Here is a 14,634-nt window from a genome sequence, read left to right on the forward strand (position 1 = left end):
CAGATACCTTGCAGACTTACTCGTGGATTCTTGCCTTACTGGCAGGGAGTGCTCTGCCATATTCTCGGCACCTTCACAAACACGGCTTCAGATGGTCTTCCCAGCTACCTTGTGTAGTAGGCAGGACAGCTGTATCAATTCTAATTTTATAGAACTGCAGCTCAGAGAAATCAAGTGCCTGAACTAAATTTATACAGCAGAGCCGTTTAATTAGCAGAGCTGTTTATCATTCATAGCTGTTGGCAGCCCCTCCCCTGTCCCCCACCAAATGAGGGTCCTCAGAGCATGCTGAAGGAGGACTCTGGTTAGTGATACAATTGTCCCAGGATAATGGCCTGGGTGAACTGGACCCAGTCCAAGGGGAAAAAGGTAGGATTCTCAGCCAAGTTGATTGAATGGATCAGCTTAACCTGTGCCTCAAAATGTTTGGATTTGTGACAAGGGAGAGCACATAATACTACATGTAGCCTCTTTGAAGAACAAAATTGTGGTAATTTGCACAATTATTAGGCTCTAAGATCAGTGGTTGATGTTTTATTTAACAGATGATCTATTTATGGGATGCCGCCCTGTGGTTGGGTTGTTACCTGTCATTTGTCCATTGCTTTACTATATTCACATGTTTCTTACTAAAACAAAACAAAGAAAACTGCCCTGTGCAGTAGGCAGGGCAGGTATCACTACTGTGCCCAGTTTACAGATGAGGAAATAAAAGATGGGAAATGTTAATAAGAGACATATCCAGGATCACACAGCTGATAAGTGGGTGAATTAGAACTTCAGCCCAGTGTGAGTTTGAAATAAAATCGTATCCTTTTTTCATTGTAATTTTTCCAGGCTACGCCAGCTCATCTAGAAATTATCAGATTAGGAGAGTTGTTGATAATATGGAGAGTAAGGCATCAGTGACTAGAAATATATCTATATAGGGTGATAATGATCAATCATATGCAAATATATGCAAATTGAGAGCAAATTAATTAATATCTGTTATTTGTGCCTTCTAATTGTCTCTGCTCTCCTGTTTCTCCCCAGGATGATGAAGATAAACTGACCTGGAAGGATCGTTTCCCAGGTTACCTGATGAACTTTGCCTCCATCTTATTCATGGTAATTTCTTTGAGGGACCACTTGCCCGTGACTGCATGCATGTAGATGCTGTTATGTGACTATTGTGGATATTATATTCTGCTGGGAAAATAATGAGAGGTTGGTAAAGGGAAAGCCACAGTCCTGTGTAGAGGGGCAGGATCTTGTCTCATAGTGAGGCCATTGACCACACCTGCTAGAAGTTGGAACTTCCAGGGAGTGGGTTACCAGATGGTGCTTCCGCATCGAGACAGACCAGAAACTTGGAGAAGGAATCAGGTAAGATGGCTGCAACTGCAGCAGCCTGTTTGGGCTGTGGGGTGGCTCTCTCTGACGTTTGTGGCTAGACCAGAGTCTGGAAGCCACAGGAGATAGCCAGCTTGGGCTCGGTGTGATTCTTCAGCTTTCCTATAGTTGCTGGGTTTATTTCCTTGTGCTGTACCTTAGAATTTGGTACAGCCCTTTTGCAAGATCCAGATGGTCTCAGCTGTGTCAGGGAAAGCTGAGGGAAAATCCTGTGATTCGTATTTGAGTTAGATCAATAAAGTGGTAACAGTTTATTCTTGTTTGCCAGCATGGGCAAGACAGCAGTACCTGAAGCTAGAGGACCTCGGGGAAGGCAAAAATCAGAGGACAATGTTAGGGTTACTAATACCCCGTATCTCTTTATGGAAATATTCCTTACGGTATTCAAGATTGGAGGTTTTGCTTTACAAAGGAGTGTGTGTACTCACAGCTCAGAGCATTTCTAAGTAGACCTACATGTTAGTTGCAGGGTGGAAGAGGGATCACTTATTCCAAAAATTGGTCTGGAAATTCTTGTAACTCTGACTCTGGCCTGAGGTTTCTTTTTTTTTTTTTTGCCATTGTTTTTGCCATCATGACCTTTAAGTACAGGAACTGTGTTTTCATCTTAGAAATGTAAAAGGTGAAGGAAACTTAGATATCACCAATTCAACTCCTCATTTTTCAGATGAAGTACAGAGTTGATGGGTGCCTTGCCACAGCTTAGAAGTCTAAATTTGCTTTCTTTTCATTGCTTAACAAGTGCAAGGCATGTGGAATTTATTTGAGAATATGTGGTGAGTTGCCGTGTGTTAAGCTGTTATGACATAAAGTTTAATTTAGCACTTCAAAGCCTCCCACAATATGCATATTATTGTTAAAGAGTTTATTCCTTCATTCAGCATTTAATGAGTCAAACGATGTGCTTGACACCATTCTTAGACACTGGGGATACAGCAGAAAACAAAACAAAATAGTCTCTCTCTTAAAAAATTTGCAGACAATAAATAAGTAAATAAATAACAATAAATAGGTAAAATAGACTTCTGTCTCCAGTAGTAGTAGGTTAGGCTATTTGTAACTTCCCATTTTGCTAAAATTTACCAAAAAAATTGAATGAATATGTTTTTCAATCTTCTCAAAGCCTCCAAGGACTAACAGGATAGGAAGTAATACCAGAGGCTAAAATCTAAAGGAAAATGGGAACCAAGGAAACAAATGCCTGGGCACTAGATCTGCTTTTACCTTGAGAACATTTGCCCGTCTAGGCAAACCTAGGCTTTGGTTTTGGAGGTTTTATGGGAGCAAGCAGGATAGAAATTAGGGATGATGGATGGCCCCAAATGGGGATTATAACAGGATGTCCTCACCAAATTAAATCAGAACTCCAAAGGGCTATGTTCAGAGTAAAGATGAAACTGGACTGTACACACCCTTTCCCACTTATGAGACTACAGAAAAATTGTTATGGATCTAAGCAGAAAAGGGAGGAAAGGGGAAACAAAACTCTGTCCTTAAGAAGTGGCCAGGGGCAATCCCTGTTGTGGCTTTCTATCCTGGGTCACCACGTAAGAGGATCAGGGAACCTCAGGTTGTGAACTTAACCCAACACTAGTAGGGCTCCCAGGTGCCCAGAGGAAGCAAATATAAGCTCTCTCTGTTGGGAAGCATATTTGTGCCAGGCCTCAAAAAGTCACCCGAAAGAATTTTTCAAGGGCGATGAAGAGAACACAGTTAAAAACAACTAATTACTCAAGAAATTGAAGCACCATATGAAAGAACCAGCAGGAACAGACAGCAAAGACCAGAGATATTGAAATTACCAGTCACAGGTTAAAACAGCAAACTTAAAAATATACATAAGGGGCCGGGCGCGGTGGCTCAAGCCTGTAATCCCAGCACTTTGGGAGGCCGAGACGGGCGGATCACGAGGTCAGGAGATCGAGACCATCCTGGCTAACACGGTGAAACCCCGTCTCTACTAAAAAATACAAAAAAATAGCCGGGCGAGGTGGCAGGCGCCTGTAGTCCCAGCTACTCGGGAGGCTGAGGCAGGAGAATGGCGTAAACCCGGGAGGAGGAGCTTGCAGTGAGCTGAGATCCGGCCACTGCACTCCAGCCCGGGCGACAGAGCGAGACTCCGTCTCAAAAAAAAAAAAAAAAAAAAAAATATATATATATATATATACATAAGGAATAAGAAACTATTTGGAAAATTATCTAGCAGATGTGAAAACTAACCAATAAACCTCTATCTGCTAGAAATAAATATATATATAGAAATTAACAAAAATATTGTTATATATATGATTTTTATATGCCATGTATATATGTGTATGTATATGTGTACACACACACACACAACCATGGATAGATTTTTTTTTCTTGAGACGGAGTCTGATTCTGTCACCCAGGCTGGAGTGCAGTGGCGCAATCTCGGCTCACTGCACCTCCCTCCCCCGGGTTCAAGCGATTCTCCCGCCTCAGCCATGGATAGACTTAACAACAAGTTAGACAAGGCTGAAGAAAGAATTTGTAAACTTCTATACAGGATGGAATAAATTATCTGTAATACAGCATAGCGACACAAAAAATTGGCAACATGGAAGACAGGTTGAAAGAGAACAGGTAATGAATGAGATATAAGGACTGGTGGTTTCCTAATTTGATGCAGAATGCCAATCCACAGATTGAAGAATCCCAATGAAACCCAAGCAGAAAAAGTAAAAAAAAATCTGTATCTAGATATATCATAGTGAAATTATAGAATATATGAGACACAAGAAAAGTCTCAGAAGCAGCCACAAATCCAAAGGCAAATTACCTTCAAAGGAAAGACACGTGGACTTACAACTGATATTTTATAGCACATTGGAAGTCGGAATACAGTGAAAAGCCCTCTTCATGTGCTGAAAACAAAACAATTTCTAACTGAGAATTCTATGCCCAAGAAAAATATCATGTGGTGGTAAGGATAAATTAAAGATATTTACAGACAAATAAAAACTGAGAGTTTGCTATCAACTGAATCTCTCATTAAAATAAATTCTAAGAATGTGCCTTGGATATGATCCCATATGGAAGATCATGGTTTTAGAAGGGAATGAAGAGCTTTTAAAGTGGTAAATATGTGAGAAAACCTATATGAACCTTGACTGTAAAAATAATAATGCCAATTTTCATGAAGTTAAAGAAGATAGAACTAAAATATATGCAACAATAATATGTAAGTTGGGTGGGCAATAAATAGAACAATAATGTTCTAAGGTCTTTAGATTGTCCAGTCGATCAACTGATTTTAAGATTTATATGGAAGCACAGAGGCTAAGAATAGTCAACAAACTCTTGAAGGATGGATATGTTACTCTAATTATAAAACTACAATAAGTAGGATAATGTTATATTCTTGTGGGAAGAGATAATTAGACCGAAGAACAAAATAGAAAACCAAGAACCAGAGTAATGAAAGTGGCACTGCATATAAATGGGGAAAAGAATGAACTTCTCAGTAAATGCTTGTGGGACAGTTGGGCGTCCATACAGAAGAAAATAAACCTAGGCCTTATTCACACAACTCAAAAACATCAATTCTAGGTGTATTTTAAAGATGAACTGTGAAAGGGAAAACAATCAAGTTTTTAAATATATAAGAAAAAAATGTTTTCGTGACCTTGGGGTAGGGAAGAATTTCTTGAGCAAGATACAAAAACACAACCATAATAAAATGCTGGTAAATTTGACTATGTTAGAATTAAGAATTTAAGTTCATAAAATACCTAATAAACTCTGTGAGAAGACAAATTATCAGAATGGGATAATGTATTTGCAACCACTATAACTCAAAAGAATTACTCTTAACATATATAAAGAATTTAAAAACATGGAAAAAGGTAATTCAGTACAAAATAGGAAAAAGATGAATATGTACTTCACAAAAGAGGAAATCCAAATGGCCAATAAACCTATAAAAGAATACCCAATCTCATTAGTAATCCTGGAAATTCTAATTTAAACCACAGTGAGATACCATATATGCCCAAAAGTCTGTAAATAACAAGTGTTGGAAAAGATACAGATCAAAAGAGCATTGTGAACTCTACTATTGGGAGTATAAGGTGAAAAAACAAAAACACTTTGGATGTAGTTTGGCATTATCTAGTGAAACTGAAAGTACATGTATCCTGGGGTCCAGAAATTCTACTCCTGGATATCTGTCTTAGAAAAACTTGTGTACATGAGCAGCAAAATACATGTATAAGGATGTCTATGGAAGCCCTGTTTATAATAACTCAACCTGGAAACAGTCCAAATGCCTGTCACCACCAGAATGGATACATACATTGAGGCATATTTATACAATTAAATACTATACAGTCATGAAAATGAGCAAACTAATAGTTATGTATAACATCAAGGGTAAAAAAAACAAGATGAAAGAGTATATACAGTTTGAATCTACTCATAGTGTTCAGAGACAATACTCAACTATATAGTTTAAGGATGCATACCTCGGTGTTAAAACTATCAAATGAGCAAGATAATGAGTATCACAAAATTCTGCACAGTGGTTGGATCCAAAGGAGCAGCAAGGATGGGAGACCATGTGTGTGTACTGGGGAGAAGGGGATTCGAAGCTGCTGGCAGTGCTGGTCTGGGCTATACTGGTGTTTGTTTTATTCAGTGTGTATGTGTGTGTGTGTGTGTGCAAAATGGATTTTTCTGTATGTTCACAATAAAATTTAAAAAGACACAAAATGCTTATATTAAATGGGTTGGTCAGGTAAGTTCTCATTAAGGTGACATTTTATCAAAGATCTGGAGGAGACGGAGGAGCCAGCCACATGGATATTCTAGGGGGAACATTCTGGGCAGAGGAAACAGCAAGAGAAAAGGCCCAAGGGAAGCAATGCCTGGCATCAGGAGGGACAGCAAGAAAGAGCCACAGTGTGGCTGGAGCTGAGCACCCTGCAGGGGATAGTGCAAAGGGGGACACAGTTAGAGAAGTAATGAGGAGCCCTGTAGGTAGGGCCCTGGAGGCCACAGTAAGGACATGGGTTCATTCTATGTGAGATGAGAACCCCTAGTAGAGGGTTTTGCAGGGAGTGACATGACCTGACATACATTTCAAAAGGATCATTCTGGCTGCTGGGGCGAGAACATGCTGGTAGAAAGGCAAGGGTGGGAAGAGGGAGATCAAGTAGGAATCTGTTGTGATAATGCAAGAAGTGTGGTGGCCTGGGCAGGGTGAGAGTGAAGAGTGTTCAGATGCTGGTTCTATTTTGAAAGTGAACTGAAAGAATTTGATCGTGTGGTATAAAACTGAAAAGAAGTCAAGAATGACTCCAAGGCTTTTATCCTGAGCAGCCCAAAATCTGCAGTTATTCCTTACTTGGTTGCCCTCATGATGGATATGAATCTAGAGTTCAGGGAAGATGTCCAGGCTGGAGACCTAATCACTAGAAGGCATTTAAAGCTCTAAGATTGCACGAGATCACCAAGGGAATGAGAGTAGATAGAGAAAATGTCCAAAGACCAAGTCCCAGGACACTGCAGTGCTCAAGTTTAGGAGCATGAGGAGGGGCCAGAGAGGAGAATCGAAAAGGGACAGGGGAGAATACAGAGTCCCAGAAGTCAAGAAAGCATTTCAAAGGGGCAGGGCAATCAATTGTATCACATGCCACTGGTAAGTCAGGCAAGAAGAACACTGAAACTAGGAGCTTAGCTGCTGCCCGAGAGAAAAATCTGTATCATCACCATCGTCATCATCATCATCATCATCATCATCATCAACAACAACAAATTGATCACTGGGCCACCATTCAACAAATACTAAAAACTGGGTCAATGGCGGATCATCTTGCCAAAATTCTGAGTTTTTTCTTTTTTTAAAATTCCATTGATACCTCCTAAAGCTAGACTGGAAAGTGGGAATATTTTTATTGTCCACAAATAGTACATAATTATCTCTCCTTTATAAAATCTTCCCTTTCCCAACCCCACCCAACTCCAAATCTTGATATAAATGCAAGATTCTGTATCAGAACCAATAACGAATTGAGAATCTCACTCTGCCTGGGGTCCCACAACTGCCACCAGCAAGTTCTGGGAACTGAACCATGCGGGCGGGAGCTGGGAGCAGAGTGGTGGGAATGGGGGGAGCCCCCTTTACGCATCACCCTTCACAGTCAGGTGCTCAAGCTTGTCCAGGCTTAAGCTTCCAGGCCAGGGGGAATTATTAATAGCACTTTTTTACTCTCAAAAGTATTTCAGATTGGACAATACATTATATTGTTTCCTGCCTATTTGGTTTTTAAAAATCTTTGTTTGAACTATCTTGTTCCCATTTCTTTTTCCCACTTAAAAAAAAAATCCCAGTTTTCTTTCTTTATTTTTATTTTTTATTATACTTTAAGTTCTAGGGTACATATGCACAACGTGCAGGTTTGTTACATATGTATACATGCGCCATGTTGCTTTGCTGCACTCATTAACTCGTCATTTGCATTAGGTATTTCTTCTAATGCTGTCCCTCCCCCTACTCCCCACCCCCCGACAGGCCCTAGTGTGTGATGTTCTCTGCCCTGTGTCCAAGTGTTCTCATTGTTCAGTTCCCACCTGTGAGTGAGAACATTCGGTGTCTGGTTTTCTGTCTTTGTGGTAGTTTGCTCACAATCATGGTTTCCAGCTGCATCCATGTCCCTGCAAAGGACATGAACTCATCCATTTTTATGGCTGCATAGTATTCCATGGTGTATATGTGCCACATTTTCTTAATCCAGTCTATCATTGATGGACATTTGGGTTGGTTCCAAGTCTTTGCTATTGTGAATAGTGCTGCAATAAACATACATGTGCATGTGTCTTTATAGCAGCATGATTTATAATCCTTTGGGTATATACCCAGTAGTGGGATGGCTGAGTCAAATGTTATTTCTAGTTCTAGATCCTTGAGGAATCGCCACACTGTCTTCCACAATGGTTGAACTAGTTTAACCACTCCCACCACTGGTGATGGAAGTCCACCAACAGTGTAAAAGCATTCCTATTTCTCCACATCCTCTCCAGCATCTGTTGTTTTCTGACTTTTTAAGGATCACCATTCTAACTGGTGTGAGATGGTATCTCATTGTGGTTTTTATTTTCATTTCTCTGATGACCAGTGATGATGAGCATTTTTTCATGTGTCTGTTGGCTGCATAAATATCTTCTTTTGAGAAGTGTCTGTTCATATCCTTTGCCCACTTTTTGATAGGGTTGTTTATTTTTTTCTTGTAAATGTGTTTAAGTTCTTTGTAGATTCTGGATATTAGCCCTTTGTCAGATGGGTAGATTGCAAACGTTTTCTCCCATTCTGTAAGTTGCTGTTCACTCTGATGTTTTCTAAAGAAAAAGGACTTGGCATTACCCTAGAACAAGGTGTGGAGCATGAGATGAAGGGCTCAGGGTGGTGCTTAGAAACAAGTAATTTTCTGTGGTGAAGTTAGGGTAAGCCATAGACACCTACTGTATCTCTCGTCTCATTCCTTTCTTCACCCCTGTGCTTGAACCTAGTCAGAAGATGCCAGGACCATGGGCATTAAGAAGGTTTCAGACATGCCAATCTACAAAGTCAGTTGGAAATGCTTTTCATGGGGTGATGAGAGCAAAGAAATGCCCCAGTGCCATTTCATCTGCCTCCTTGTGTTAGAGGCCAGCATGGACAAAGACGGACTTTCTCTCTCTCTTCACCAATCCAGTGTGTTCAGCTAAAGTTTCCTTTTTAGATGGGCCCTCCTGTTTTCTTCTTGTAAGGGAGGGGATTGTCAGAGGCAATGTCCCTCCTCTAGAGCTAGGTGCCTGAGCTTTCCTCCTATGCCCCAGATAGTCATTTTCTTACACTTGGATATTGGGAGTCCACCATCAGAAATCCTCCTCCACAGCCTGGATTCTCATCATAGCCCCTTCACTGATCTGCCTTATTTGCACACTACCCCTGATGGATCATCAGCATGCTAATTTTTAAAACCTAAACCAACTCACATCCCTCCTGTGCTCAAAACTCTCTGATGCCTTCCCATTTCCTGAGGTGTAGAAGCCAACATCCACACACTGCAGGGCCCCCTCCTGGCTGCCCACCCATCTCCCACTCCACCTGTCCCCTTGCCCACTTCCCTTAAATCCTTCCTTTAGGTCTTTGGTAAAAGGTCACTTCCTCACCCATCTCTTTCCCAACCACCCTATTTTAAATTGCAACTGATCTCTGTGCCCTCTTTGCCTTCTTTGTCTCCACAGTATTTCTCATGCTGAAGGTACTACGTATTTTACCTATTTATTAGTTTATTGTCTATGTTTTCCCACTAGAAGATCCACTCTGTGAAGGCAGTGCTTTCTGTTTCCTTTTCCTACTGGGACCTAGAAGTGAGACTGGCACAAGGAAGAGCTTAAGACACATTTTATGAATGACTGAATGGGTAAATAAACTAGGTGGTTCCTTTGTAGGGACATGGATGCAGCTGGAAACCATCATTCTTAGCAAACTATCACAAGAACAGAAAACCAAACACTGCATGTTCTGACTCATAGGTGGGAACTGAACAATGACATCACTTGGACTCGGGAAGGGGAACATCACACATCGGGGCCTATCATGGGGGGGGAGGGGGGAGGGATTGCATTGGGAGTTATACCTGATATAAATGACGAATTGATGGGTGCTGACGAGTTGATGGGTGCAGCACACCAACATGGCACAAGTATACATATGTAACAAACCTGCACGTTATGCACATGTACCCTAGAACTTAAAGTATAATAAAAAAAATAAAATAAAATAAAATAGGTGGATGTCATAGGCAGCGTACTATGTCGATGATGAAGTTGTTAGTGTGTGCCCACGCCTGTATTTTTATACTTGAGCTACTATTGTGTGCCATGCTGGGGATCAGCAGAGGTTACTTGTGCCTTGTGCATTGCTACTTGCTCCTCTTCCCTTTTCCGGAAAGTTCTTCCTTATTATTCTTTCCTCTAAGTCTTTCCCTCTAAGTCTGTCCCAAAACGTTTTTCTGTGGAGTTTTCTCTGACTAATCCCCCTGCTGTCTGCTGAGAGCATACCAGAAGCTCGTGAACAGAGGCCTGTGACTCCATCCAGCTGCTACTAGGCTCATCTTTGTTGTATGTGTGCAATGATTTTCTCAACTTTGCTTCAGAATGCAAGTTCTGGATGGCGATGAAGAGGCCCCCTCTCTTTCCTGTCTCTCTCTTGGTGTCAGTAGGACTCTGGACTCTGTAGCCTGGCTTATGTTGCATTTTGTTTATGCCCCAGAAGTAAAGTTGTGATGTTAAAACACCAAAAGCAACAGGAACCATAATAAAATGACCATGTGCAGGGCAGCCAGATCCCCTAGAGCTACTGACCAGCGAATCTTTACCAAACCGGTTCTACAGGAGGCGCTGTTATGGAGTGGCTTGAGGCACAGAATGTGGTACAAGACAAACCTCCTTTTGACCTAGTTGGAAGAGACAGATCACAAACATGGAATATACCCAGTGCAGTGGTTTGCACAATAAGCAACCAGAAAATGTGTATTGAACTTAATAAACAAAATCAATCATGTGGGCTGGGCACGGTGGCTCACGCCTCTAATCCCAGCACTTTGGGAGGCCGAGGCAGGCAGATCACCTGAGGTAGAGAGTTAGAGACCAGCCTGACCAACATGGAGAAACCCCATCTCTACTAAAAATACAAAATTAGCCAGATGTGGTGGCACATGCCTATAATTCCAGCTACTTGGGACACTGAGGCCGGAGAATCGCTTGAACCTGGGAGGCAGAGGTTGCGGTGAGCCAAGATCGCGCCATTGCACTCCAGCCTGGGCAACAAGAGTGAAATTCTATCTCAAACAACAAAAAAAGAAAAAGTAAATAAATAATGTAACCACAGTGGTGGAAATAATATTGGATTTAGTGCTGGAAAACCTGGGTTCTAATGTCAGGATGGGATTGTAGACTTTGGAACCATGGAGCAGGGTTCAAATCCTAAATCATCATTAAATCTCATGTATTAAAGGCATGTCTTGCATGGTAGTTAAAAGAATCAGTGCTAGTGAATATATGCATCGAATAAAGACATCTAGAAGGCACAAATAGTTTAGCTGGTATTGATGATGTTATCACCATTAACATCTCAGCTCTACCATATACCCTCCAGACCTTGGATCAATCACATTTTTGCCTCTTGGGCTTCAGTTTCCTTATGTATGAGACTAAAGACTGTACATAGATGATTCCTAAATGCTAAGATTTTAAAATTTCTACCATGATCCAGAACAGTAGGGTTGTAGTCCACACCTTGTGGACTTCAGCAAATCTTCACTTTTCCATGCCTGTTTCTTCATCTGCAAAATGGTCACATGGCTGGGTTGGTGCTCTGCAAGTTCCTACAACTTGAAAGCTCTGTGAATCTTGAAATGCTCTGGGAAACACCATACGAGAGATTCAGATCTTGATTTCTATAGTGGGATAGGAAATCAAGACCAGAGAAGGTAAACCTGCAAAGAATCAGAGAGCTGAGTAAAGTGTGCCGGGAGTGGGGCTGGGGAGGAAGGGAGGGTGGGAAAGAAGGCTTTCCTAGGTAAGTAGAACAGTGCTCCTTGAATTTGAAAAAGAATTATGTTAAAATGCAGGTTCCAGGTCAATAGGTCTGGGGTTGTGCTTGAGATTCTGCATTTCAATCAAGCTTCCAGCTGATGCAGCTGGTCCTTGGACAATATTTTGAGTAGCAAAGAGTGTTCCTTCTCTAGTTTAGCAACTGGGCCTCTTAGAGAAGAATAGAAGCTGATCTTCTCCCCACACCTTCCTCCATGTCCCTCCCATAAGACCCTAAACAACGGATGTTTTTGCCATTGTTTTTTTCCCCTAGTCCATCTCCTAATCCCAACCCCAAATACACACACACACACACACACACACACACACACACACACACACATTCACTCACTCCTCAATACCTTCACCTCTCCAGCCTCATCAATACTTTCATCACTGGTCTTCACTGCAAAAGTGATTTTTGGGGAAAAGAATCTCACACCACATTTTCTAGGCCGTTACTGTCTGGCAGTGACAATCCCAGAGGAATGGAAAGTGAAAATGTCGACATTGTTGGAGAGGGGTGATGTCATGTGCAGGTTTTCCCAGTTACACGGTAGTAGTCCCTACTTAGTCCTGGAGGCTGGTGTTTCTGCCGCTCCCCACCCCCACCTTGCAGCAGAAGAGGGGCCTCACACAGATTGTTTTTCCCATCCAACCTCTCCTCTCCCCACACCCACACACACCCAACCACACAGCCTTCCTCTACCCGGAGAACGCCACCTTTCTGCCTTCCTTACCAAGGGCTGCTTTTTCACAACACGGCCCATAGGGCAATTACTGGTCGTTTTTGAAGCCCACCAGGATAAAGAGCCAAGTCTGTCACCAGCACACCCCAGGTACCCACCAGAGGTCTGAAATCATCCATACCTGGACACATCTGCAACCCATTGGCAGGCCACTGGAGTGTCATTCACACTGCTTGCAAAGCACTGCCCAAGCCAGAGGCCCCCACCTCCCCTCCCCTTTCCTCCTGTGCCTCTCCTCCCCTCCTCTCACCCCCTCCTTCCTGCCCCGCTCCGTGTGTGTGTGTGTGTGTGTGTGTGTGTGTGTGTGTGTAGTCCAGCACAGGGGAGCCTTCCACCTGCCGTGTTCTCTCCCCACGTTTTCTATTTAGTTCTTCATAGCCAGTGCCCATTCTCTGTCCTGCAGAGGAAATAGGACCTGAACAGTTTCCTTTACAGAAAGAGTCCTAAGAAGGAAGGCTTCTTTCCTGAAGAAGTCTTGACTGCAGCAGGTTAGAATTTGCTCTGAGCGGGGCATGCACCTAGCAGTTGTCTCTCTTTCTTGTGTCCCCTCTAAGAGGCTTACTCAGGGCACTTTCTTCTCACAGCATCCTTGTTCTTCCTGGAAATGATCCTTCCTTGGTTGTGATGGGGACAGGAGGGGACGTGGGGACAGAAGAAGGAAGAGGGGCTATTGGGCAGATCTAGGTCTAAGAGAGTGCCTTATTATTCTTAGGTTCTAGAGAGAAGAAATGAGGAGACCCTTAGGGGTCACGTAGCTATAACCCTCCTTTTGGAGCACAGCAGCTAGACATTTCTGAACCAAATGAGGAATCTGAGTCCTCCATTTCAAGTCACCCAGTAGAGAAATCTTACAGTGATATTTTGTTCATCCTGAGGACTGAGATTCCTAAAATCTCACTCCTGATGTATTCCCTCTTTTCTCCTTTGAGCAGCCTTCTTGCCTCTACTTATCAAGTTGTAACTCATCCCTTCTCAGCTCAGGTACCTTCAGTGGCTTTCTATTTCTTCTCATGAAAACTCCATTTTAAATCCCACTGTCTCCACAGACTATTCCCTGGCCACCCAAATTTATTTGCTCCCATGTACTTGGAGTTCCTTCAGCAATAATACTCTTCATCTAGCATTTAATACATTCTTGGGCATTATTTACTATGGTTTGTTTAAAAGGAGTTCATGTTATTTCCATAGAAGATCAAAAGCTCCCTCACGAAAGAAATTGCATCATGTGTGTTGAACACTCCACAGGATCCAGCGTGTTCATCCTTACTGTGTGTGTGTGTGATAAATCATTTAGATTCTGATAAAAATTAAGACATCCTCCCCTGGAAAATGCACCTCCCCTCAGAACTCTGCCTAAAAGTTTGTTACCCAGCCAAATATTCCAGACTAATATCTAGAATCCCTTGTTACCCACCAAAAGATTCCCTTGTTACCCACCAAAAGACTCCAGATTAATAATATCTGATAACAGCAAATGGTCCTGTTGGCAGAGCAAATAGTAGATGCTCAAGAATTGTCTGCTGATGTGTACTTTTCTCTGTTTTCCCCCAAACAGATTGCCCTGACGTTCTCAATCGTCTTTGGGGTGATTGTGTATCGAATAACAACAGCAGCCGCTCTGTCTCTCAATAAGGCTACACGCTCCAACGTCCGGGTGACAGTGACAGCAACAGCAGTCATCATCAACCTCGTGGTCATCCTCATCCTGGACGAGATCTATGGTGCTGTGGCCAACTGGCTCACCAAAATTGGTACTGTGTCACTGAATCTTCTGGCTGTCCTAGGCCCTCTTTAAGTCAATGTGTGCAAGGCTTTTGGTGATAATGACCCAAAATAAAAAAAGAAATGGGACAGGGACAGGGCGCTTTGTACAGTGAATTTTAATTAG

The 14,634-nt window shown here is 42.2% G+C and overlaps 1 protein-coding gene across 1 annotated transcript in view; it reads left to right on the forward strand.

Annotated features, from left to right (window-relative positions):
- Positions 1 to 14,634, forward strand: part of ANO2 (anoctamin 2) — a 378,662-nt gene that overhangs the window by 290,596 nt on the left and 73,432 nt on the right. The window contains exons 16-17 of the mRNA XM_033223504.1: positions 1,036 to 1,110; positions 14,302 to 14,497. Of these exons, the coding sequence (XP_033079395.1) occupies positions 1,036 to 1,110; positions 14,302 to 14,497 (271 nt within the window). The remainder of the gene's footprint in view (positions 1 to 1,035; positions 1,111 to 14,301; positions 14,498 to 14,634) is intronic.

Source organism: Trachypithecus francoisi, unplaced genomic scaffold, assembly GCF_009764315.1.
Source record: "Trachypithecus francoisi isolate TF-2019V2 unplaced genomic scaffold, Tfra_2.0 Lachesis_group11, whole genome shotgun sequence".
Classification (NCBI taxonomy): domain Eukaryota; kingdom Metazoa; phylum Chordata; class Mammalia; order Primates; family Cercopithecidae; genus Trachypithecus; species Trachypithecus francoisi.